The 27,649-nt window shown below is 42.2% G+C and overlaps 1 protein-coding gene across 6 annotated transcripts; it reads right to left on the reverse strand.

Moving 5' to 3' along the window:
• Positions 1 to 1,806: 1,806 nt before the first annotated feature.
• BTBD3 (BTB domain containing 3) lies at positions 1,807 to 27,052 on the reverse strand. Of its 6 annotated transcripts, none has more exons than XM_080587178.1 (5): positions 26,957 to 27,052; positions 11,394 to 11,661; positions 10,783 to 10,873; positions 10,185 to 10,303; positions 1,807 to 6,207 (listed from the first exon to the last, which is right to left on the reverse strand). In XM_080587178.1, exons 2-5 carry the CDS (start codon positions 11,534 to 11,536, stop codon positions 5,175 to 5,177), a joined length of 1,386 nt encoding a protein of 461 aa, XP_080443304.1. In that variant the 5' UTR covers positions 11,537 to 11,661; positions 26,957 to 27,052; the 3' UTR covers positions 1,807 to 5,174. The 6 variants fall into 6 exon arrangements, with proteins under 6 accessions (XP_080443304.1, XP_080443302.1, XP_080443305.1 ...); XM_080587176.1 differs by lacking the exon at positions 26,957 to 27,052 and adding an exon at positions 23,297 to 23,890; XM_080587179.1 differs by lacking the exon at positions 26,957 to 27,052 and adding an exon at positions 22,622 to 22,746.
• Between the last annotated feature and the right edge of the window lie 597 nt (positions 27,053 to 27,649).

The following is a 27,649-nucleotide window of genomic DNA, read 5'->3' on the forward strand; positions in this document are numbered from 1 at the left end:
GAGCAGCATGCCAAAAAGCCTTTTTTGTAATTTTATTTTGAACACAGTCACACTGCCATGTTTGAGAAAACAGCTCCTTTCATTGCCTTCAGGAAATCAGCAGGTATTTGTGCTCCCACTGATTGCTTGAAGGCACGGTAGAACAGGCTGGCTTAAAACCTGCTGCTTTTCAGGGGCCAACTACTGCTGAGATGGGCTGAAGTCCCTATCCCACTCCTGTGCCAGGAGCTGGCTCTGTGGCCTTGGCTTCCACTGCGTGCTGAGCCAGGGAGGTCCAACAAGACCCTCCTGCTTACAGCAGGACCAACTGGCTTCCCTAAGGAGGTACGGGCTCGCTGTGGGCCATGGACAAGGTCTCTTGACTCTCAGAGGCCAAGAAATCCTGGGGTCCTGTACCTGAGAGGTGAGCACTCACAGGGAGCCTGGTGTAGGTGGGACCTTGTCTGCCTGAGAGGTGGCGGCTGTCAGCTCCTCAGGAATTTCCAACTAAAAGGGAACAGAGAGCCCCACTTAGCAAGATTTTATCTGTGACAAAGCTTGAACTCAGCTTTTGGAGTCGTCTTCCTCCCAAATCCTGAAAGACCCCGTCAGTTTTTTCCTGCCACTTTAAAATCCTTTCCTTCTGGCGTGAATACACGCTCGCTTCTTTGCATCAATGAACACAGAGCAAGAGACTGCCACGCTAACACCAATTTCCAAAGCAAGTGTTCTAGCACTTCCTTCTGTTAGGTTTCAGCCAGAAATGAAGAATGTCCCTTTGGATAAGATAGGTGCTGCTCGCAGCCTCAGTTTCTCTGATAAATAAATAAAGTGGACAACCTGAATAAATAATGACCTATCTCCTGTAACATAACTAGCTGGACTGCTGCAGATGTGGTCCTGCAACAGACCACACCGGTACCTACCACACATTTAAGAGTTTGCATTATTAGTACAGAACTGCATGATCAGTTCCTGTTTGAAGCCTCTTCCAAATTAATGAGAAGCACTGGACACAAAAGGGAATTTGGATCACGTATACAGCAGTGTAGTAATAAATACAGCAGCAAGAATTTTAGGAAAACTTACCAAAAGAGACAAGCTTGATGCCTGTAAACATGCTTTAATCAGGATTTTAGATGAAACCTGAAGTTACTGTTTTTATTTGGGAAGAATTCCTCAATTAAATTTCCATGTCTCCATATGGCGCTGTGGAGTATTTTTTTATAATTAGCTGATAATATATGAGAGGTTCTGGATATGGACATCAAGGAAGTGGGGCTTCAGCTTCACTGATAATAAAAGTTTAAATGAAGACTCAAATCTGCTGGAAGAAGATTGTTAAGAAAACAATCAGAATTCTGACTAACGTGACATAATTAACTTTTCAGCAGAGAACAGCCCCTTTGCATGAACCATGTCCTTTATTCTTACAGATCAGAGACTGAAAACCATGGCCTTCCCTGTGCCAACTGTCTCTTAGAATAAACTCCAGACCCTCCCCCTTCATCTCCACGTACTTAATAATATTAATAGAGCATTAAAATATTAATGCTAGCAGACAAGGTCTTTCATAAAGCACATAAATGAATTCATTCACTCTAGCTCATTAGCTTAATCGTCAACCTTTTTACAATGTAACTGATTAACATTTTCATTGTTCTTCCTTGTTTTTCCTTAGACTTTTACTTCTTTGGGGATCAAAAGATCTCTGAATACATAAGCTCAACAAATATCTGTGCCCAACTGTACAATAGAAATCACTAAAAGATAGCTAAGTAAAGGCTTTCACAGCTCATACTTCAAAGGTACTGCAGGAAACAACCATTTAAGAACCATTTTTATTTGTATATTTAACGCGATTATACACATTCATTAGTCCAACAAGATCTGCACTGTGACATTAAAGATACAGTACAATAACATTCAACATGAGGTACTTCATATTTATATATCTGTCCTTTATAAATAATGCTGTAAGCTTGCTAAGGTCAAACACTGCTTCAGCACAAATGAGTGCTGTGATCTGAAGTTAGCTGTATTTAATTACAAAAAAAAAGAAAAACAAAAACTAAACAACAAAACAGTTCAGTGCAATATGGATGTAGAAATTAAAATGCTTACTTAAATACTATTTTAGATATGCAGAAAGTATATTACATTATACTCTCTATCACAGATTCCCATCACCAGGAAAATCAAACGTACAATTAGCAGAGGTGGCTGCGTACAGCTTAAGACAACCTAAGAAATTCTCTGCATTAACATTATGCTTACATGCCAGGTTGATGTTCTGCAAGCATCAGCCATATCAATGTGTTCAAGCTTGGATACTACTGCTAAACTGACCAAATTCACACCTGGACACCTATTTAAATGCCCTGATGTCTACGGTGACTGGAAGTAGTCACCTTCTCATATGGCAGTACCTGTCAGTATCAAGCAGGGCTCAGAGTCAAGCTGCGTTGTAGGCATCAAAAGGTGTTCCGTGGTCCTTTTATTTATTCATCCACATAAAACAAAACAAAACAAAAACTTTACATGCAGCAGCTCCTAAAACCTGGAAAGGACTCAGAGGAATTAAGCTATAGGTAGCTTTGATCCTACTTCGTCAAAAAGATTTAACAAAACCAGCAAATAAAAATAATTAAATAATAGCTCATTTTCTACATATTACAGCTATACAGTATTCTGATCTCCTATCTGTTCCAGCCGCAGTAGCAGATAGCTTACCTTTATTTGCAGATAAACAAAAAACAAGTGAGAACCAGAGTTTAGCTCTACCAGTGCAGTACTGATTAGTCCCACCAGCTGAGGCACCTGCTTTTTCCCCTGAACAACTCAGAATGCAGCTTGCTTCTGCAAGCAACTTGTCAGTCTGATAATCACTCGGAATGATTACATCTATGTCAACCTCTTGCTGTAAGAAAACTTAATCAGCTGATTAGTGTCTTGCTCTGCTTCCAAATGTATTTAAGTAAACGGAACTGCTGCTCAAAACGTTGTCTACAAGTAGATGACGGTTACTTCTCAACAATCTTAGATTCTTTTCTGCAGTCTCTTCAACTCTTCCTCCAGTCCATGCAACTGTATTCTTGTTTAATTTAGGCTGCACATCTAAATATAATTAACTAGGGATTTTTTTAAATCTCTCTGGGAGTTTTCCATGGAGCATTCTGTTTAGATTTCACTAACAGTCTGGATTATGTACATCTGTTGCAAAAAAAAAAAAAGCCAAAACGTTTTCTATGTATTTTGAGGGTATTTACATTTCAGAAAGAATGTTGCTTACACATACATACACACATATATGTATGTATGTATATAAAACATTAAACACTAAGATGGGTAAAAAGCATAGAACTTGTAAGCAGTTCTTCATCTGCCTCTTCATCAAGGCTCTCCTTTATTACCTAGAGGGAAGAGCTGAGCTTTGGCCATAATGTATTTGATGTCTATACTCCTGTTTTCCTTACCTTGGATGGTGTTTTGGAAACTGCAAAGATGTATTGGCACTTTATGATGGCCAAAGGCCAGGGTTTCAACTGTCAAGAAACACTTAAAAGTAATAGTATCGAACTGGTAAGAGATCGTATGGGAAAACATTTTTATTATAAAACTGACAAGTGAATATAGGGTTATGCTACATTAATGTGTTGATATAACATAACATTAACCTTGAGACTGTCCAGAGAATCATTTGGTCCTCTCATTTTCTTAAAACGTACACAACAAAAAGAACCCACTTCAGAGATGAAATAAGAATGAGATACATTACAATAGGTAGTGTCCCTTTGAGATGCAACTGTCACAATGCAAGGGTGAAAGATTTTCTCATGTTTAAATAGTACCTGTATCTCTTATTTACACTGATTTCCTTCCCTGATAGAGTTGTGATCCCTAATGCTTTTCCAGAAATGATGCAGACATATGACAGGAAGCTTGAGAAAGAATTCAGATAAGGGAAAGGTTCCACACTGCGTAATCCCCTGATTGATGTTTGACTATAGGCAGTTGCAAGAGATCCACCATTAGCACATTAGAGAAGACTTTCTCCTCCTGACTTTTATCTGATGATATAGGCTAACTGTAATATGATCACAGTTGGGAATCTTCTTGTCTTTGTCTAAATTCCACTGATAATGTATGGTTATAAAAAGAAGAAAGCTCATATTACAGGAAAAAAAAAGTCCAAGTCAGGATTGGTACATTCTTTTGTTCCTCTACAATCTGTCTCTGTAACATTTAGGAGGAAGAAATAAGAACAAAACCAAAACCAAACAGAACGGTCCTGCATTGAATTCTAGATATTAACCCCCATTTATTCAGCGTGGGTTCAAAGAAAATCTATTTAAATAGCAAATCAACTTCAATGTAGCAAAATTAGGTCATGGGAGTAGAGGCTTAAACCTGCATATACAATTTGAACATGTTCAAGTACTTCCTTGCCTTGTAGGTGGGTTTACTAGAAGATGAACTCCGAGGGTAAGCTGCCAAGCCCAGATCCCTCCTCACTGTAAACATGTCCATGCACTGCGGTCAGCATGCTGTGTGGCTTCCTGAAAGCTGCTCACTGTCTCCTCTTCCCCTGCAGCCATCCCAACAGCTGGCCACAGGAGAATCTCACAGGATAAAGGTATAAACCTATATTTTTTTCGGTTTACAACTGGAGCACTTCTTTCAGCTCCCATGATCAAAAGCAGCTCAGCTTATTGGAATTTCGTAAGTTTGAAGAGCAGACAGAAGAGAACTATAAAAAAAGGCTTTCCATTTTCTACCCCTATCTCCCCTAATAATTACAAGCAGAGAGGAGGAAACAGAGAAAGAAAACTGAGCAATAAAGACAGTGTTTAGTGGAAGGAGTCCTAGAATCCATGAGATACAAGAGGGGGGCATCCTCTGGTGATTCACAGGTGCATCAAAGCAAGGATCAGCATCACCGGCAAACAGGCACCTCTCTTACAAAGCCTTTAACATTTGTGTGTTCCCAAGGAGCTTCCAGTTTAAAGTTGAATATAACATTTAAACTTTATCACCAACAATGCTACAAGTATAGCAAGCCGGTAACTTGCCCACAGCGTTTGTGACATATTACCTGTACTGATCATATATCTGCAGACAGAAAGCTAAGCATCAGTAGGTCTGAACCAGGCAGGTTCTTCATAGGAAAATGCTTTATCTCTACACACTTCCATTCAAGCATAAAATATCAGTTCGGGAATCTGTCCCCCCTGTACCCCAGTGCCATTTGTACTGTCCGAAGAGCACTGAAACTGAACAGTCACTTTCCCACACTGAACTTCTGTCATTCCTTCCTGTCCAAAGTAGCTGAGTTCGTTACCATCCAGAATCACGCTAGCTGTGTAGAAGGTGTCAGGCTCAATCTGCACTGGATATTCAAACCACACAGGAAAAGTGTTACTAGAACCATCTGAGAAATATTTACTCAAGTTCTGGCCTAGGATAACTCCTTGCCGTTTGAGTTCAATCTTGGCACTGTACTCTGCCGATCCACAGCTGGAGCCGTACAGCCCAAAGCCAGCGATGAACACTCTTTTATCAACAGCAAACTGGATGCTGTCACACCGGCCCCTGTAACGCCACTGGTTGCTGCGGTAAGCACAGGACTGAAAGCGGTGGCACCGCTGAGGAACGAGCCCTTTCCGGGGCTTGCTGACAAACTGCAACTCTGGCTTTTTGGCAGCTGTGTACCAAAGGAAGATATCATTGGTCTCGTTGAGGGTCAGAATCCCAGACTGAGCAGCGCCATTCGCAAAGTCGTCGAGTGCCATGGTGGGGATGCGAATCAAGTACAGAGCCTTCCCCAGGACTTTGCGCTTATTCTCTATGGTAGCCGTCAGCTCTTGTCGCTGACACTCCACTTCGGCCCAGTTCAGAGCCGCTTCGAAAACGACAATTTCTTTGGCATTCAGAGTCTCCCTTCGGAGAATGCTTTCAAGCGTCTGAAAATCAATGTCACAGAAGCCCTCAGACTTCAAAGCTAGCTCGGCTTGGGCATCAATCACTTCCCAACAGCGCTGGGTCAGGTCAGGTTCCTCGAACAGGCAGCTCTGGGAAAGCAGCACGCAGGCGTTCTTTGCGCTTAGACTTGTTTCTAGAAAGTTAACGCAGGCACGGGCAAGATGAGGGACGATGTACTTCTTGGCAGCATAAAGAGTGGCCAGTACGGTATCGGCAGCCAAATCAATTTCATCACAATAAATGTATCTGAAAGGAAACACAAGCATGTAATGCTGCTGCTTAATGCACAAGGATCATTTGTCAGTAACACCTGAAAGTTACAAACAACGAATATTTAAATTGTTCCAAGTTAAAACTAAGCACTGCTTTTCAGGAACAATTTTTTTTAGTAAATTCATAAGGAAAGTACCAGCTAAATTCACCACTCACGTAAGATGATGGGAGATAACATGCTTAAATCTAAGGTGAATAAAAGTTCACATTTGGAGCACATGCTGTAAGACAATGGTTATGTTTCCAAAGCACGGTCCCCTCTCCAGCTCTGTTTTCCTTCCGTAGGTACTTTGGCTAATGACAGACTATCCTCCCCAAGAGGGAGCTCTTCAAGTACTGCCTTACTTGGCTAAGGCAATAGTCTGGAACAGGTGCTACAAACAGTACTCGGACTGGATGTCCCAAGATGGAGAATGATGATGATTCATTGAGGTATATATAAATACAAGAGCGAGAACAAGTTTATTGGTAATAACCAGCTGGTCTCTCAGAAGAGAAATGCTATCAAAGCATATCAGGTGCTACCCATCTTTGTAATTACTAGCATTTTAACAAGGCAATGAAACACACAGGAAAAGCAAAAGGCACAGAAAACTAATTTTCAGGTTTATTAATGCTTACAACATCCTAGCTCCACTAACACAGCATTTTGTTTCAGTCTCAGTGCATAAGGAGAAAAAAAAATGCTTTTTACTGCCATGCTAGTGTCATGAAAGAGATGAAGGTGAAATTCTATTTATGTGACTAAACTGCTGGGATTCATTGCTTGGAGAAATGAAGCATTGTACAGTTTGTTCTTTTTAATATCTCATGCTTCAGGGACCCATTTGCAGCTAGTGAATGCAATGTGTTAAAACCATGTCAAATGCAATTTTACTCTTCACAGGGATAAGCAATTCTTGATGGTTATGGTTGATAAAAACATCTTCCTCCAGTGAAGTTGGAGTTGTATGCAACCCTGTACTAATTAATATGTTTTAGCTAGCAGGTTTCCCAACACAATGCATTTTTGGCACTACAGAACGTGCTTATCAAGGGGAACTAGTACCTACATAGTAGGTTGTTTGTAGTTGCAGATAGCTTTATTTGGATGGTTTGCAGGTTTCGGGTGATATCTTCCAAGCCACACCAAGAAAATGTGCTCAGAGTAGACTGACGGAACAACGTAATAAAATTTAAGAGGCTACACAGAACAGAATACTCATACAGACATCTCTCCCCCCCCCCCTTTTTTTAAAGCCCACCTTTATTACTTGGTTTCAGCTGGGCTATTTGCAACAACAAGGGCTTAGGCCTTACGTCCTTTACTGTCCCCAAAAGCTTTCAGTTTGTTGGGTTTTATGATTCTCCTCTTTGCTCTCCAACACTTTTCTCCCTTCTATTACTTCTCTTTGCCTGCTAGTACAGCAGAGAATGATGACATCTGTTTTAAATTGAAATAGTACAGAAGTTGCTAGTTTAATATTCATGAAAGCGAGGAACTAATATCACTGATTTACAACAGACACAGTGCAGATCAGCTGTCAGCAATATTCCACACTTCGCACTCTGCCAATGTACCTCGATTCTGGTTGACAATTACTGATATCCCAGTCTCACCCTATTCTTAAACAGAGGATTCTGCTAGACCATAGGGCTGATGGTTTAGTAACACATTCATTCTAGGTTAAAGTAAGACTGCAGTTCTAACTTCAACAGTCAATATTAAGGTAAGACATAATGCATTAAGGACACCAACTCGGTGTGTCAGCAGGATTATGAATTTTAACAACCTCTTAACCCTATTTTTAAAACAATAGAGAACAGCAAAATCAATTTTACTTGGAGAATAATTACTATCCACCAGTCAATATTTCCTACGTTATATCTTGCAATACCTTGTCCGATGTTCACTGTAAGTAAACACACTATATAGTAAAACACAGAAAATATTTAAGAATTCACTGTCTAAGGAAAAAGAATATATATTCTTACAAAGATTATAATGGATCCCTCCTGACTACGGGAAGGAGTATATGAAGGAGAAGACTGCTTTGGAATGGACAAAAAGTCTTTTCTTTCTTTAGCATCAGTATCGTGAGCTTTATACCATCCACTTCTCACAAAAATTGCAGGCAACACTCGTGGGAAAGATTTCCTGGGGGCTGAGGAGCGAAGGGGGACAAGGCTCCCCCAAGCTCCGCCCAGTGCAGCACATGCTCGGGATAGTGCAAGGAGGGGAATGCTGCACTGCTGAGCAACATCCCTTCCCCATCCCTGCACCATCACGGCTGCAGGCAGCCCCGGCATTCGCAGACACTGGAGCACTCTGCAGACACACTGCATCAGTTAGCGCTAGGAAGGTTAGCTCAACATCCACAAAGACCACAAAAAGTTTGTGTGGTCTTCTGCTTTTTTAAGTAAAAGCTTACAGGGTGATGAATTCCGTGGTTCTGGCCATGCTCTCCAAGATGTTTTCTCAAATTACCATGGGCTAAATAATTTGCCAAGACTTAGGTTATCAGTATTGATATTCTCTTTTCTAGGTTTGCCCTCTGAACGTATTTTTTCATGACAATGATAAATTCAAAAAGCATTCAGTTTTTAGATGGCAAATCACATTTAGTCAGAGTGATATAGATTTGCTGTTCAAAAAGAAAGTAGGACAGGACTCTGAGTATCTTGCATTTGTGCCTTGTAAAATTCTGCATGAAAGTAAAGCCCAAGTCTGAGCTCTGCAGAAAACACCTGCAAAAACAGAAAGGCCCAAAGCAGGGATCTGCAACGCACCTACTGATATAACGACCTAACTTTGTCCTACGTTCCAGGTCTATGCAAAAGCTCTGACTTCAGCTTCTCCTTGCAGTTACTTGCACAGAATGTTTCTGATGTTCAGAATAACCTATAAAAACCGGTACGCAACAAACGCTGTATGCAACTTTGACTGCTCCTCTACAGTGCCACGGAAACACAGAAGAAAAAAAAAAAAGAAATCTTTCTGTAATCACATGCTAGCCGAAACAATCTATGGAATATAATAAATGGTTCGCTAGTGATTATACCATTACATGCAATAAACCCCACAGCACGTTAAAAGGATTACCATTGGATACTAACGTATATTCTAAAGCTGTTACTAAAGCTGAAGGGAAAAATGCCTCAGAGGCACAGCAGTTCTGCAACTGGGAATTTCTCTTGAAAAATCAGAGTTTATGGATACATTCAAGGACAGCTCAGCAGGGAAACTGCTTCATTGTGTTCACTTGGAAACGATAGCATTTCTTATGCAGTTTGCAAGAAGAAATCAAAGACCTAGATAAATAATGATCATGTAAACTGACTTCTCACCCCCCACACACAGTTGGAGTAAAAACCACCCTATTCTTGTAAACAGCCTTTTTAGCACTTTCCAGATGCATATATATAACAGATGAGGGGAAATTTAATTTCCAGTGCAATTTAATTTTCAGTAATTTGTGGTTAAGACAAGAGACATGTAGCACATTTAAAGAAGAGCTGGAACTATGTTGATATACAAACACAGCAATTCTGATTTTTGTTTTTCTTTTTAACTTTTCACTTTGCTTGCAAAGTATAACAGTGCTGTTGTGTTCTGTTGTGTTTTTTTTTTTTTCTACAGCTGACAATTCTTTTTAGTAACTCCATTCCTTTGTGTAATGTGTGGTGACAAATCAAATCAATAGGCATTACAGTATACAATGTGCCCAAAGATCCCCTGTCAAAGTCATTATTTATAACTGCCTACATTAGCCTAATATATGCGTGCCTGGAAGTAGAGGGGGAGACCAACATGAGGTAAAAGTTTGAAATACTTGAAACACAAGAAAAGGAATATTTTAAGCAATTGCTTTCGTTCTGTTTACACACAACTCTAATACATTGCTAATGTCACAGTTGAAGTATGTGTACATCATAAACAAAAATATATCCAGCAGATGAATGATGCTTACTTCAGCATTGCGAGAAAAGCAGCAGGCTCAACATCTGGTATACGGATTTCATCTTTGTCCTCAGCAAGCTCTCCGTAAAACATCGCATGGAATACCGAGCTCCCAACAGCCAGGACATACTGTTGAGAAAGGGAAATCTTATTTCATGCTTTAAGCCGAAAGCACTGCCAACAAAAACAATGTGGGAGAGCCACTCTGAACATACCAGGCTTCACTGACAGGCAATAGACACACTTCAGTAAGAAATGGAGTCGAAGTTAAAAACAGAATTGCACATTTTCCCCTTCGTTTTACTCTCATGGGCATATATGCATTAGCTACTGGAAAAAGCTCATATCCACTACAGAAGTTAACTATTTCTAGACAGTCTCAAGAGTAATATTAATCAACAGCACGAGCAGTATTCCTAACTTTACAATGACTGCCTCAGATACCACAAAGAAAAACAAGGGACAGCATTCCACTGCACGTAGCCTTTTAAAATACAGAACTAAGCCTGCCTCAGAAGAGCTGAGTCTCCTTTGCTACATACTGGCATAACCGTGGGAGCTCTCCTGCTATCCCCCGCACAAAAACTGATAATGCAGCTGTTGCTTACTTTGTGTCCTGGCAGCCGCTGGGTCCCACCTGGTGGCCCGACCACAAAATGAACATCTGCCATCAAGTCATTGTTGAACATCACTGCATTTCTACAAACAGAGGCAGCGTGTTAATTTATGGTGCCTCGTAACTCCGCGCTTGCCCCGGACTAAAGAAATCAAATTTCTTAACACGTTAAAATTACATGATAATAGACTGAGAAACAGGTCGAACAGTTTTAAGCTACTTTACACATCAGTGCACAAGTGTACTGGGAAAAAGCAAAGCTGGGGAGGGGGGAGAAATAAAAAAAACAAACTTATAAAAACTTTTCAAAAGGTGGCAATCAGTCAAGAGCATGTATCACTGAAAACCCCCACTAAGGTCTACAAGCAAATCTTTATGGGTATGCTACAGCTTGCAGCAACATTTTTATTTACACAAACAGCTGCATTGTCTGGAAAAGAGCTATCAAAATAATTTCCATTAGCCAAATACATTTTTCACACACCATGGAAAAAAAAAAAGATAGAACAGTGTTTTTCTCAGCTAATAAATAACTAAAAGGACACATTTTGTGACTTCTCACCACTCCATCCAAAACACGAAAATGAAGCGTCCTGAACTTACCTCTCTCTGATGGTTGGATAAAGTCCTTGCCAGTTTGGTGCAGGAATAGTGTTGTTGTTATTGAGATTTTGCTGGTGGTACTGCTGGACAGCAGTTGTATTAGTGTTAGCTGGTTTCTTTCGGGGAAAAATATCAGCAGCCATCTTCTTCTTCTTTTTGGTCTTCAAGGTAATGATTTCATAGCAAACTGGAGGCAATTTGCTGCTACTACTGCTGCTGCTGCTATTTCCCTTCTTAGAGCTCTTCTTGGACCTGTTCTTGACCGTCTCTGGAAGCATCAAGAAGAAGGTGAGACATTTCATGTTCTTTCCTTTCTCATCTACCATGAGTGTACTTATCTGTACTGCTAGATAGCCTCACTAGCTAAGAACATTAAAAAATGCACACGTAAGCTGTTAAACACAGGGCAGCAGAGCTGAGAGTTTGTTTCTCCTCCAGCAAGGCAAGGTGACCTTTCCAGCATACCGACTACGAAACTGCCTTTAAGTTTGATCCGGTACTCGAACCGTTAAACGCATCCCCATCATTCCAGCCAGTTTTCTTTCTTTCTTGCCGGGTCTCCCGACCGCGCGCCACCCGACAGCGCTGCGCCCCGCCGGCAGGGTAGGGCGGCAGCTTCCCGACGGCGGCCCCGGCCCCGGCCCCGCGGCGTCCTGTCGCACCGCGAGCTCAACTCGCGCGACGGAGGGCTCCGAGCGGAGCCGGTGCTGCAGCCCTGCGGATGGAGTCAGCCGGCGCTCGGAGCCAATGGCTGAAGCCACCGGCAGCGATTGGAGCCAGCCGCGCAGTGACACCGATGGGAACGCGCGCGGTGCCCGCGCTGAAGCCGCAGCCGTGGCGCGCCCCGGCAGGGACGCGGCGCCGGGTAAGGAGGGGACCGCCGGGCGCGGCTGGCCGGGGAGCTTCTGCCCTCCTGGACGCTGCCTGGATTTTCACGGGGGAAGCGATGAAGAGTTGAAATCAGGTAGCGAGACGTATTTGAGCCTCAGCGTTTCCGTGGGAGCTCTTCCCACGTGCGATCGCTATCGGCACGGCTCCCCGTGCCGCTGGTAGTCCCACAACCCCTCCTGGAACAGTTGTGCAGAAAGAGCCCGCTATAAATATCCGAGCCAAATTAAAGCAAATCAGCTAGCAGCGGAAAAGACGGCGGTGCGGTTAAACAATCCCTTTCAGCGGAGTTTATACCCCAGTGTAACATGAATAGAGATGAGGTCACAGCTTCAGCTTTAACTCCTTATGTTTCTCGATAATGTAACAGCCTTTGGCAGGGGTCTCAAATCACGAAGCAGCGTTAATGAGGCCAGCTTACACCAGACGTGGCTGCACCACATCAGAAGAAAACTTCTAGATGTGCAATCAGATTAAAGCAAATCAGAGTGAATATACTTCATCAATGTTTCAAAGCATTAAATGAAAGTCTGAACAATTTAGCGAGTCTCAGGCAGAAATTGTTCCTTGAGATGCAAACGCATCCTGATTTTATTAACAGGTACTTTCTGAACTAAACAGGATATAAGCTATGCCAACCAAATCATTTAAATAAGAAAGAAGACTAATTTTCAGTCATTAGCTTACTTAGAACTTAAATACAGAACAGATTTCCTTAATAGTAGGTCAAGTGTATAAAAATGGGAAAACACTGCCACTTAAAAAAAGGCCGAGAAGAAATACTCAGTATTAGGTGCCAACTTTTCACACCTTAAAATACTGGCTGGGTTGACAATTCAAACATCATCCCAATTATTTTCAAGTTTTAAAGAAAAAATCCTCTTTCCTCTTAATGCAAGCTTAGCCATATGTAGCTTTAACTAATTTTGCTGGACAAGAATACAACATCAAAAGAAAAAAAAAGATCAAAAGTTGGTGGAGAATCAGTTGACCTTGCTGAAATCCCTGACAGTCTGCCACTGACTTACACTGAGGCACAGAAGTTACTCAGGCTGTTTATTGAAAATCCCATTGGGATTGCTTGAATTGCAGCTACGGCTCCATAACATGTAATCTCAGAACGTCTTTAAACCCAAGGACTGTAAAAACCTGAAGTGCAGATATTGCAAAGATTATCAGGTCTCCTGAAGAGATGCTCCACGTTAAGCACTAACTAAAACCATTGGCCAGCGGCCATCCCAAGGCTTGGCTGCAGTGGTTTGATAAGATATTATTTCCAGACACACATCTTTCTCCTCTGTCTGAAGCTCACAGGGAAAGATGCTTGTCCATGCTCAGCTGCTGCATTTCACAGCCCAGCATCTCAATGCAAAATCACCTTTGCTGGTAACGTAAAAGAAGATGGTGGGTTACGGGTGCTGTGGCTGAAAAAGCTGGGAGACATTCCTAAACAGATTAAGAGACAGGTGAAGCAATTTCCAAGCAAGCTTTCTTTCCCCCTTCCTTATTCTCTCTCATTTTTCTTTTTGACATGTGACAGATTCATTTGGGTCAGAAACTAACAATCTTAGCCGCGTTAAATTGTGGAAGTAAAAGAAGGGGTAAAAGGGAAAGAAACTCATCCCACAGATGGGATGTTTATAATTGCTCACAGCAAAGGATTTACAATGGGAACACAGCAAGTATTCTCAGCACAAAATGTGACCTTGTTGGGTTTGTATAAGTTTTTTTTTCCCCTCCTTAGGCAAACTTCCGTCCCTTCTAGTTACAGTAATAACCTGTTTGCCATTGCACTGGGAAAAAAGTAAAAACCTTAGAGATACTGAATAGCCATGCATTCGTCAGAAAATCTAGTGAAATTCAGCACTGCCATTGGCAGTAGGAGAAAGGTAACAGAGGTTAGGAGATTCGTATGGGAGATTTGGTTTTGATTCCACAAATCCATTTCGCTTACTAACAATACAAAAGAAATCAAGGTCCTCATACACTTTTGCAAACTCGTTTGCCAAACGAGTCCAAAGATTATACGCATAGTAAATAAGGTTACTGGGAGGCTGCAGAAGGGAAGGGGAACGACAGACAGACTCACTGGCTACCTCAGTTTGGGGAAGACTAGTGGTAAATGTGAACCAGGAGTCAGGCATACCTTTGACTTCTGTAAAACACAACACACATACTTACAGCATGGTGTGCTCTCATGGGGAAGGAAGAGAGGAAGAAGCTGCAGCTGAAGTATGTTCTGCCTGAACCCAAAAGTCAGACAGACCCCTAGTAGACAAGACAACATCTGTGTAAAAGGATAAAAATCCACCCCAGTAGGTAAAAAGCCCAACTGGCAGCTCTGTCAGTTCTTAAGTCCCCCATCAAAACCTGGTCTGCTGGAAATGGAAAATGTTGATGACTCCACAACTTTTTCATAGGAACTGCTGGGTTATGACCCTTTTACAAGCTTTATACCACCTTCTACTGAACTTTATTAGCTCAGAACGAAGTGACATATACCAATTATTAGACCCATGTGAAGTGGGGAAAAAACGTGCAAAGAACTGGTGCTACTTGTACTCGCTATTTTTTACTGTTTTGGCAACAACTTCCACATATTTTCCCATAAAAAAGTTTTCTTCTTTTATTATACACATACTGTTAATGACTTTACAAATCAATGTTAGCAATCAGTAAAAGCAAGCTATGAGCTTCTCCCTGTTGAAAGGCTAGTCATAGTCTCAAGTTCCAATCAGTCTGTTTCTGGTGAGAGGATCAAGGAAACTGATCTTCTCTTACCCAAAGATCTATCCCTTTCCAAAAACTTGTTATGATGTTTTCCTTATCTTCTTCAGTAATTCACATTTTTCTTTAGTAACAGAACTTCATAAATATAACTTTGAAAAAAAGGAAATTCATTCTTCAGACATATTAATATTTATAAGTAATCAAACCAGAAACATTAACTTCAAGGGTGCAGGCAATCCCATCCTTAAGTCTTAACACAGGTCTAACAAAAATCCTTCACGCCAGATGTGAAGAATTTAGCAAAAAAAATATATTCTGAGGCTGAATCACAGAATCATTAGGGTTGGAAAAGACCTCCAAGATCATCTGGTCCAACCATCACCCTACTACCAATGTAACCCACTAAATCATGTCCCAAAGCACAAAGTCCAACCACGCATCAAGTTTCATCCTTCTTTCAAATTGGGAACAAGTTATAAACCCTTGGAAATCAGCTTCTGGATAAAAATTCTTAAAAACAAACAAACAAAAAAACTGAAGCATTAATTTTTAAGTTTAAATCCAAATGCATATAACATACCTGCAATCCCAGTTTCAATTATCCTCTAAGACCTCTAAGTAATATGCTTTGAAACCATTGTGAGGACCGGCACAGGAATCGTATTGCCCAACTCTTGGTGCAATATATATATTATGTAATAATTGTGAGTGTATATATATATATATATATATATATATATATATATATATATATACACACACACACGATTATGCCTTTCTAAAGGTAATTTACACTCAAGAAATCATGGAATTTCCAGGGTTGATGGGGGTACTCTTCCTCACATTACATCAGTCTCTCCTTATGCAATAGCAAGCATACCCAAAATTTTCTGTTTTTTCTTCTAATAGTTTGTGCTTTTCCTGTATCACATATTTACAGCTCTGCTCTTCATGTAGTAATAGGAACTAGACAAATCCCTAAAAAACAAGATTTCATCAAAATTCCCAATGGTCTGTCGCAACCAAATCCTGAATTGAGGAATGAATTCCAAGTAGGCATTGAGAAAATGCATATATTTCTTTTTTGTAAAGTTGCCAAGTCTTTCCCTGGGCTGTCATTATGCCTATGCATTATTAAAATTCTTTGTTTAAATTCTGGATTCCCCAATGAAGCACGTTTCAGATGGTACATCTCTATTAACCAAAATAAATACACAGTGTTAATGTTTAACAAATCTACCTGTCCACTGCTACTTCTCATTTAATTTGACTTTTTACACACAATTTTTTAATCAGTGTTTAATTCTAAGATCAAATAAACAATAAAACCAAGAAAACCAACCCACACAGCTGAAGAGCCTAATTCTGTTTACCTATTTATGAATTATTTAGTCACTTGGAAGAATCCTTCCCCTTCACCATTCAAACTCTTCTGTTGGTAAAAATGCTCACTTGGAAAGGAGACTGATAGCTCTGCTCTCGACTTCCTCAAGTAAAAAACACATTAGAATTGACAAAGTTTTCCAACCTCCTTGCTCTCTCCCAAGTTTCTTTTTGGCAGCACTGAAGCTAACCAGGACTGGTAACTGTTTCTGTCTGTTGCATGGAAAAGCTGGCCCTGGAGTCTTCCTCAGTAAGGTTTGCTAGGGTGAAAAGGAGACTAGAGCAGGAACAAAGATAAAATTATGAAGACCTTCAGAGGATAAGCTAAAATAAAGGAAAAAAAAAAAAGAAAAGGAGAGAGTGTTTCTCAGAAAAGCCAAGAACAGAATAGCATCAGAATAGAAAAGCATCTGGAACTAATGCTAGAAGCTAAATTGTGTTTTGCTATAGCTGGTATGCTATACTAGCAACATCCTTGTTGGCAAATATTCCTCCCAACTCTGCCTAGTGCTTATTATGGGATTTAAAGAATGAGGACTTAAAGCCTTTGCATAATTCTATCCACAAATATAACTTTTACATTTTTTTCCCTAGCCGCCCTGAAATGCTTTAAAGGAAACAAAAGCAGGAAGACCTGAGCAGCCCAATCAACAGGTGAATACAAACTTTTATAAATCGGGAGTTTAAAGAATAAACTCCTTTTGTCTTTTATTCTCCCATTATTCTGTTATTTGCTAGCATAGAGGCTATATCTCCACACATCACTTCTTACTGGTCTCCCTATCAAGACAACCTTGATCTTTCTAATGTCCTTTTTGTATCTGCAATTATTTTCATTACCCCTTTTTGATTTTTACAGCAATAGCCTTTTTGAGGCAAAGCAACCAAATCAAAACACTGTATTTAAGAATAAGAAAAAAATTTACCCCTATATTTACTTCCTGATGCAATCCACTTTCTCTGTGTGAATTTGAATTGGCTTACCATAAACCTGTTCCAAAACCAAGTGCAACACTTTCTACTGTCATTTTTTTCTTGTATAGCTGCCCAAAGTTTGCAATTTAACTGCAGTGAGAGGTTCAATAACTTGGTATTTACACCCAAAACACACTAATATAACAGAAAAAAGACTTCTTCACACTTTTGAGTTTTGCTTTGAAATTTAAAAGGTTTTGTTTCCAGCTGGATAAAAATATAGCTAGCATATTAAAGTGAGAAAGGAAAAAAATGTTTAAGTTTCCCCAGAATTTTCATTATCAATTCAATACCGTGTATGCCACACAAATGACATTCTATATAAACCATACCTGTATACTTATGTTTAAACAGCCTACAGTGAACAACATATTTGATCCTGTTAGTGAATTATCACTGAAACTTTCCCTTTTGTGCATATGAGAAGAAATTATGTGAAATGCTTCATCACAACACGAAATAAGTGATCTTACCAACCTGCCGAGACACATTTCCTAGCATCATAGTTTAGGAACTGCAAGTAGAAAATATCCCAGAGTAGAATTTGCAATGTATTCTATGAACATTCATTTGCTGCTTGATAGTTCAACGTAAAAACAAGAATTATAAATAAATGTGTGAGATGAGAAAACCTTCAACATAAAAATGAGAAATTCTATCCGAGGTTACAGGACATAAACTGTTCTTCTAATAATTTAAAAGCAACAAATTACACATTTCTTCCCCATCACTACTGCCTAAGCTTGCCCATTTCATTGCATGTTTTTTTTCCTCATGACAAACTGTGGGGTCAAAAAATAAGTTCTTTCTTAGTGGCTGCCTCTTTTGTGTATGTTTCTAAACATATTGCAAACCTGAACGCATTCAACCCTTTCCTAAGACAGGGGTCAACTTTAATTCTATTCTGCCTCTTATCAAAACTGACTTACAAAGGCAAGATCAGATAGCTCAGGAAATTGGTAATGAGATACAGTGGTTTTCATCTCTAGGTCACTAATTCTAAATTGACCGAGGTCAACAGTAATCAAAAGTCATTAGCATTTAATGATCATTCAGTGCCCTGTGAGAAAGAAGCTAGTGATCTTAGTGCACTTTAGAGAAACCACCACTACAATTAGTACACACATGCTGGCTATTTCAACGGGGAGATTGGGATCGGATGTCTAGAGACAGGACTTCCCTTCCTATCTCACAGACAGATCTCCCTTATGTAGACAAACCTTTATACCAATTTCAACTTTGTTCAGAAACTACTTTTTTAAAAACTGAACAGTTAAATTAATACAGGATCTACAAAGAGCAGGTGGAAAGATGACTGCTCCTGTTCCATTACATCAGTGGTTCCCAGATGTCTTTGTTCTCCTACACAGAGGTCAGTAAGTCTGCAAAATGATAAAGACAACTCGTCAGTGAGTCCTCACTTTTGAGAGCTGATGGCACTAGAGGAGTATCCACCCCATGAATAACCACAGGAAGAACGTGATCCAGTTGAATGTGTTAACGTAGAATTCAAGGACTACATTTTCACATGCAGATCACCTGTTTTCATGTCAAACCACAGTGTGGAAGTACCCTGTGGGACATAAGAGGGAGGAGGATATTGCCAAGACCCACGCAGTAACTGTTCTGCAGCCTGCAACCTTCAGTCTCCTGAGACCGCCATGCTCTAAAGTGCTTCAAGTTCACAATTGAATGAGGTTAAGAAAAACAGAGGAGACTTGAAACGTTAGGTGTTGTAACAAACATCATGAGGGTCTGCCATCATGAAACTACATCAATCCGTTGGACTCTAAGCTTCACCAGACATGAAATAGCTGGCTTAGAAACCCCAAGCAGATCAGTAACTGGGCACACTAGTAGAAGAGCACACCTGGAACCATTCAGAAGAAGTATTTTAAATGAGTCAAAAAAAGGGGAAAAATTGCTACAGCTTCTTGTTTCCAATGCATTTTAACTAATGAAAGAGAAGGACTATCCCAGTTATTGGGAGAGGAAAAGATTAGTCCCTTATCAAAGCAAGTATCTGATAAGAAATGCATTTTCAAACACAGTGGGAGAGGAACAGATTAGTCCCTTATCAAAGCAAGTATCTGATAAGAAATGCATTTTCAAACACAGCGGCTCTCATTTCTCAAAAGTGGGTCTCAAAACCCAAGAATAAACACTATTGGATTTTTTTTTAAATTGTTTAATAACCCCACTTTTCAGGTATGAGGGACCGATCACTGCTAACTTGAGCTGTGTCCAAATATTTCAAGGAACAGAACCAAACACTGCATCCATCAGACTGCACTGCACTCAACTAACCTTCTTTGGCCACACGTCAGCAGCTGTGGATCTTGTTACTTGCCCTTAGCTTTGTTTCCAGACTTGCCCAGCACGTGCAGGTTCTGTTTGGATTTATAATGGTGATTCCACAGGGGAATAAAAACATTGACAAAGTTTTATCAGATCAACTGTTCTACAAAATCAGATATACTTTCCTCTGCTGCAAGTACTTCAGCCACACTTGCCTATTAATTCAGTCATGCTTTAGCATTTTGATTAATTTCTCCTCCTCTTTACAAGTAAAAGGCAGCTACTTTGCAGTAATAAAGTTTTGAAAGGTGGACATGTATATACTCAAATGCTGGTTTCAGGTTATATTTTTAAGCATCAAGACACATTTGTGTAGCAATGTTAGGGCATCCTAAGTGCTTATTCTCCTTCATGATAATGCTGTCTTACTAACCCTGTGACATCTCAGAATTGTAGAACAGGGAAAAAAATGAAGAAAGAGCAAGTAATCAAACATAAGAGCATAAAGGTATTTTAAGGGATTGTATTATGCACATGTACATAAGTTTTACGTATTTTGAAACTTCCGTAGTATGAAAGCCTTTACCTTTTCTTCGTATATATGCAGCAGTATCACCTTAGTCTGACAGTCAAAACAGCAGTAAGAAATCAAATGCACCCAGGTGTACTTTGTACACCCTTATATGTGCATTACACTACCCTAACGTCACGTGGCATTCATGTGAGCTACGTGCCTCAACAGAAACCAAGCAAGCTGTCTAACAGGGCAGGGATTTCTTTCACCTGAGTTAAACTGTATGCTGAGGACTCTAAAGTAAGGCAAAACACTCCAGCAAAGGAGCAGCGTACATGTTTCGGCTGTAAATAACAAGCAGCTTGCCTCAGCTCCTCCCCAGCTGTAAAGAGTAAGGCTTGTGCTAAGTAAGCAAGGTGACACACTGAAAGCAGCGTGTGGCACATTAGGGATTAGATTTTAAAGGGATTTTGTTCCATCAACACTCATAAACCTACATATAAAATCCCACAGCTACCAGGTGCAAGCAAACGTGCTACCTGACTGAAGAGTTACTTTCTTCTCATGCTCTCAGAAAATCCTTGCAACCAAGCAAGCTTTGAGCAAAATACGAGGCAGCAAAGCTATAATTCTAGAAAATGTTATTTTCTGAAGTAAAATGACTCCTTTAAGTTCTTCAGATCGTGAAGACAAACTGCAGCTAGGGTGGACACAAAGTGTAACCTGGCACATGAATATCCATCCTGTCACAGGCATACGTTATCAGCAAGTCATTCAGAAGTGTACTCAAGTAGTACATGATCCTCTGGTAGACTGAAATATTTATTCAGGATGCCAGGTAACCTCATGATGCAGGTAACAGGCTCGGACAAGAAGGTTTCACAAGGTGCCTTCCAAACCTGTTTTCTGTGATTTTTACACCCTGTGTACCCAGGATGGCCAGCAGACGTTCACAGATCACCCATCTGCCCATCAGTGTTTCAAATAGCAAGCACTCCGCAGACGTTGCCCTCACTTGGTCTTTTTACTCCAACATGCTTAGTTAGCAAACTCAGATGGGCTGGTAGGATCACAAAAGAGACGAGCCAGGCCAGAAAAGCAGAAAGTGCATAAATACAAATGAAGTGACCTTTTACCTACACTTTCCCCCAGCTTTCTGACATGCATACATATAAGGCACTTTGGAATTGAGGCACAGGACCGGAATTCAACTTTACAGAATAAATCAGAACGGAATAAAACCTGCACTGCACAAAGCTTTTAATCTTTTCCTTACAAGGTTGCCATCTCTTATTTCCATATTTTGCCTTATCCAGCAGCTCCTTGAAAGGAAAACTGTTGCTTAGTTATGTAGTGCCTCAAAAAATGGGGCTTGCCTGCCAGCTCAGGTATCTAAATGCTTCTGTAAAACAAATCAACAGCCTGCAAAGTTTCAGGAGCTAGTAGAGAGAATATCACAGGAGAACTACCTTAAGTGACCCAACAACGCTAACGCTGGGCATGAACAACGTCTCGCTGCATAACTAGTCATTTGCACAACTTCACAAAAGAGATGAAGACCTAAATTTCTTCTGACAGCATAACGCACAGCCTATCAGCAGCAGACCTCTGCTTTAACCAAACCTACCCTAGCACTAAAGCAATCAACATAAACATAATACCCATTTAGTAACTTTAGAAAAAAAAAAAATCTATCACACAGTCTAAGTAGCAAGAACACACGCTATAAAAAAAAACAAACCAAAAACTACTGCAAGTTGCATCCTTTTCCTCAGCCTTACAAGGCATGCTAGAGGAATTCCGGATGGCTTCTGAAAGGTGTTTCCTCCAGGGCAGAGCTGAGGATCACTGGAGGGGAAATACGAGGAAAGTTACCGTGTATTATGTTGTGGCATACTTACTGCGAGGGATTTTAAAAAGAAAAAAAAAAGAAGTACTGCATTCTACATTCGATTTTGGCAATCCTACAGAACTTACTGCAAATGAATAAGGTCCTAAGATATTTAATTTGCGAAGTTAAATAGCCTAATTATGCCAAGATACAACACATTATGACATACTGCACTTCCTTTCTGCAGGAAACGATGAGACCAGAATAAAAATACCAAAATAAAATCTATTTTAAGCCTGATTCAAGCATGGAACAGTTACAGTCGACTCCAATACACTGCTGTACACGTACAGCCCAACACCACCTTCCTCTGCAAACGCTAAACAAAAAGTGTTGGACAGAGATTAAACCCTGGAAAGAAAGTGTTGCAAAGACCAGTACCAGCACAGGAAACTGACACCAGAGCCTTTCAGACATAACACAGGTAGCCTTTGTTGTTTTAAGTGGGCACGCTAGCAATCCTGTTAGTTATACTGAAATACCCTAACTTCAAACTTTTCCCCCTTCAGGGGAGCACAACCCCCAGTCCCCTATTTCTAAACACCTCACCTTTGAGGAAACAATCCAGGCAGACGAGTTTACAAACTCCACCTGAAACGTACCACCGCCGGACTTTCTCAGACCAAAAACTTGCAGAAACAGGAGGCGCTGGGCTTTGGGGGAGCACATGGACACTGGGCCAACAGGGAAAGGGAAAGGGCATTTTGGTCAAACTGGGCACTGCCACCAACCTCTCCTCTGCAAGTTTTATTTAATGGAGAGTTAAGCGAGTTTTGCTTAAAAAATCATTTAAAATCACTATTTCAAGCAGAAAAAAAAAAAGGAGAATGAAGGAGAGAAAGCAACTTTTGGGTTCGCCCCACTGCGAAGCGTTTCCCCAGAAGCAGCTGAGAGCCCCCCCGTTCACCCCCACCCCCCTCCCACACACACCCTGGGGCCCAAAACCAACCCCAAACCCCCAGAGGGCTGCACAGGGACCCCTGCGGCGCTCCCGGTGCCACACCACAGGGGTCTCCCCGCTTCGAGCCCCCCAAGTTTCACCCCCCACACCCGGCAGCGCTCAGGTGCGGCCGCTCCGCTCCTTCCCCTCCCGGGGCCCTGCGGCCCCTGCCCGGCCCCCGGGGCCCGGCCCGGCCCGGCCCGGCCCCCTCAGCGCCGCCGCCCCCCGGCACCGCCCGGTACCGGCCGTGCCCCCCCCGCCCCGGCCCCTCCACCCCGACCGACCTGAGGCGCTCCAGGCGCGGCCCCTCGCAGCGCCACGCGCGGCCCCGCCTCGGGAACGCGCCCGCCCGCCCCGCGCGCACGCGCACGCCGCGCACGCTCCCCCCCCCCCCCCTCCCTCTTTCCCCTCACAACTCCATGGCGGGCTGAGGGGGAGGCGGGCCGCGGTGGGCGCCTCTGGCGGCTTTAACTTGGCAAAAGTAGCAAATGAACACACAAAATTGACAGAAATAGTAAAATTAAAAAAAAAAAAACCACACACACACGTGAAAAGTACCCCGCTGCCGGGTTAGGGAGTCTCAAAAACGCTGGTTTTACCATAGGGCACCAGCCCCACCTCAGAGATAAATAAACGTGAGGGGCCGGAGGGCTGCAACCCTCCCTGGGTGCCCTGACATGGCAGCCTAGCATGGCCTTGGGCCCAAACCACCGCCAAGCCCCCGAGCCCCTTCAGAAACACGTAGCCGCATTGCCGGGGTCAGCAGCCAGGCTTATCCAGGATTTCATAAATACAGGGCTCCTCATAACACTGCTCTACCAGGCCACAAGGGAAATTAAGATGTATTGCTGGCGTTTATTTTTAAAAGCCTAACAAAAGGCTTTATTTCAAGCTTTAGTGTTGTTTCCCCCACCCCAATGAAACAATTATTTCTGGAATCAGCGTTGTGCTCCAGCTTTGGTCCCTCATGTACATTCATTTACCTACATTACAGATGTTATTTCAACAGATACCTTCGCAAAGTGAAATTAGGCGTATCTGTGGATAATCAGTGCTTCGCTTTCCCTGTTTTAATATTGTAGCTATTAAAATAGATAAGAAGCTACCCAGCAGCAGTAGCAACCATATATGTATACGCTTTATAGCTCTTATGTTTTTTACCAATAGAGTACATGCTTTAAATTATAGCGTGCAAACAATGATTTAATTGGGACTTGGGAAGCTAATGAAAATATTCATTGTCTAAACTGAATTTAAACAGCAGGGTTAGGCCTAGATAACCACTGATTTTCCATCCTGTTTTCAGAGGGAAGGGAAAAGTCCCTTTTGCAGTTCAGGTAATTGAGTCAGGCAAGTGGCAGAGAGAAGCCCTGTTCTCCAGTTCAGAGAAAGGCTTTGTTTCGCAACCTGGATTTGTGATCCCATAGTGGAAGTGTGCTCTGGCCATGGAGTCATTCATTACGCTCACCTGATTCACATGTCCTCTTTTAAAAACCACAGAGGACACTACAGACCAGGGCTAAACTCACTCTTGCCTTGGTGCCCTAGAACTAGCGAAGGCCTACTAGAGCTTGGTCACGGCTTGGTGGTAAACCAAGGGGGTACAACACGCACTGGCAGCGTGCAGGCCTGCCAGCTGCTGAAGTGCAACTGCTTGATTGCTTTTGGATGCTTCCCATTTGCAGGTTATATGTTGTACAGATCATATTCCCAGTTTCAGTTCCCCAGGGCAGTCTGAAGGTTACTCAGTGTTCACAGGTGGCTTTCAGATGGAGAAAGTCACTGAGTAGTCCCTAAATGAAGTGCTCCTTCCAGTAACACTAGTTTTACTTTTGGGGCCCTCACAGCTCTTGGGGGGTTTCTAGCCCTGGTGGGGCTGGGTGTTGATGTCCCCTCTCCTCGTTTTGAAGCTGTTGCACCCATAGCCCAAGAGCAGCTGCAGTGAAGGTTTTTGGGCTGCTCCTTCATGGCTTTGGGGTCTTGTCTGCTCTCATCCAGGTTTCCAGGCAAGCTCCAGTGCTGCCAAGAAAGGTAAAGCTGTGCATGGGAGAGCTGAAGTATTTTCATCAGTGTTTGCAAAGCCATTTAACTGGGATAGGTTCTGCTACATGGTGGTGGTAGGAAAACGGAACCAAATATTTGTGTTGAGTCACATTCAGACTTGTCTGTTCTCATGTCACAGGCATATTTTCCAGGTATTAAGCAGCACTTCCCAAAGACACTAAATTGAAGAGGCATTTAAAATGTTCATTTTCCAGTTCAGCTTGCATGCTGGGGAGGTTTTCCCAAGTGCTGCAGGGTATAATTACAATTTCTCCAAAAGCATCATCCCACCAGGTGCTTTGCTAGTGCTGACCATGCCCCCACCCTATGCCTCCCCTCTTAAAGCTGCCCTGAGTCTCTCCACACAGCTTCCCGGAAAGGTTATCATCTTATATTTAATAGGGGGAGAAAAGAGAGCACAAGAGATTTACTGCAAGTGGAAGCCATTACTAGAGCAGTTATCAAATGAAAGAACAATATAATAATGTCTAGCCATAAAGATATGAAGAACTGCCTGTCAGAGGCAGACACCTGACTTGTAAAATTAACTTCTGCAGCTGCTGCTAGCTCTTTTTGGCAGTCAGGACAAGGCCCTTGCAGCACAGGGTGAAACCCCCAGGGGTTTTTCAGATATTCAGGCTAGAAATTGGGCACCCGAGCCAGGAGCAGTTGGAGGGAGATGCACTAGCAGCTTTCCCAGAGCCAAGGATGTGGACAAAACCGAGCCAGCGGAGCTCATCCCCATCCTGCCATCCCCATCCTGCCATCCCCAGTGCAGTGCCATGTCCCCTGCATTTATTTAGGCATCAGATGCCTCTAAAATCTATGCTGTGTTATCTACAGCAGCTCATTGAGGCTGGTGACCCTGATTTTTGGGTTAAGTATTAACTCACTAAGAGCAGAGGGTGTTGAATTTTGTCTGCCCTTTAACCCATAAGGTCAGGACATGCAGGCTATGGAGCTACAGCCAGAAGACCATGATTTCCAGTCTAGCATGCAGGCACATACAGTTTTCCTCATCTCTCCCAGTTCTGCCCTCCACCAAAGATTTGGGGCAGGAACTCCTTTAGGATTAAGCAAGTTGCTATCAGCCTTTCCAAAACAAAAATACATGGACTAGTAGATACAGGTGTCCATTGCAGAGCAGGTATTCATTTGTCATCACCTGCTAAGATAATAACAGAGAGGTAAATGCACAGAAATACCAGAACCCTCAGCGTGAATTATGGCCTTAATCCAGAGGAAGATGACTTGCACTCAGGCTGCTTTAATATCTTGTAATTTCAGCTTGCTCAAGAGCCATATGGGATAAAGGGTAGCCTCCATGGAGCAGCCATACCTTGTTTTAGAATTGTTATTTGCAAGCCTGGAAAAAAGCAGCAGCTTATTTTCTCCCCTTTGCCAGCTTCCCCTGCAGCCACACCAACTGCTGCCACCACTCTCAAACTATGTCACACCAAATTTAGCAGCTGGGCAGGTGACCAGGATGTCCCTGACTGATAAACGTTCATCAGGCACTGGCTATGCAGGCTCTGCATGCCTTCTGCCACAGCACACACATCGTTTACTTGCAAGATACCTAATGGGGAGCATCAAACACTGCCTTGCGCTATCCCACCCATGGCACAGGTCTCATAATTCCTGCTTTTGCCCATGAGGAGCAGGTTGGTCCAGCACCCCACACACCTGTAGGATCAGCTGTGGGTTCAGCTGCCACCCTGCTGGCAAGGGACCACAGAAAGGCTTAGAAAAGAGGCTTCTGAGACTTTCTCCTCCCTTGGACACTGTGGAAAGAAAGATTTTTACAAGCAACCTGAGGAGTTTTTGACTCCTATCAGACAGCCAACATCTCCAGCACACAGACATCGCACCTCAGCCCTTTCCCCACTAAAATCACTTACTTTTAGCGGCACAGTCACTTCTCACACCTCCTTTCCTCTTAGCCAGCTGTGTTGTCTGTGGCCAAGTTACACCAGAAACCACCTCCAAGTCTCCCTTTCAAGGGCTCAACTTCCTTCTGCGGCCTTTTATAGCTCCAGCACCCCATCATTAGGCCCCAGATGCAACAGTCCCAGGTGCCTTTAACCCTTACTCATCTGTCTCAGGAGGGCAATCATATTTCTTTCTGACCAGACTGGTGGTCATATGTTTTTTTTTTTTTTCCTAACAGGGTTGTCCATCAAAAAAGGCAAAGATGCAAAATGAGGTTTTCCAGATAAAGGTAGCAGTGATGAGACGTGGCTGTGGCAGGCAGGTGGTTTTGGGGCTGTGCAGGGATGGGAAGTGCTTGTTAAGATGAGGAAATAAATTGTCCTTCTGCAGCTGTATCAAGCACTTGTGCTTTTGTGAAAAATCACTCCACTGGCACGTTTTTGTCCTGGGATATGGCTATGAGTGCAATGTGGCTGGGGGCAAAGCCATGCCCAGGGTGTGCGAGCCCCCATCCCAGTAAGCTGTGCTGGCGGGGATGAGTGCTCCCTATCGAGGACTCCCGGCTTTGTACGGGGGTGATGCATAGGACTGGTGGTGTCCTTCTGGCAGCATGTGCTCGCTGTGTCCGCCAGGATGAAGTTAGTAAAAAGTATCTGGCAAAA

The sequence above is a fragment of the Anser brachyrhynchus genome (assembly GCF_964034855.1).
Source record: "Anser brachyrhynchus genome assembly, chromosome: 3".
NCBI lineage: Eukaryota > Metazoa > Chordata > Aves > Anseriformes > Anatidae > Anser > Anser brachyrhynchus.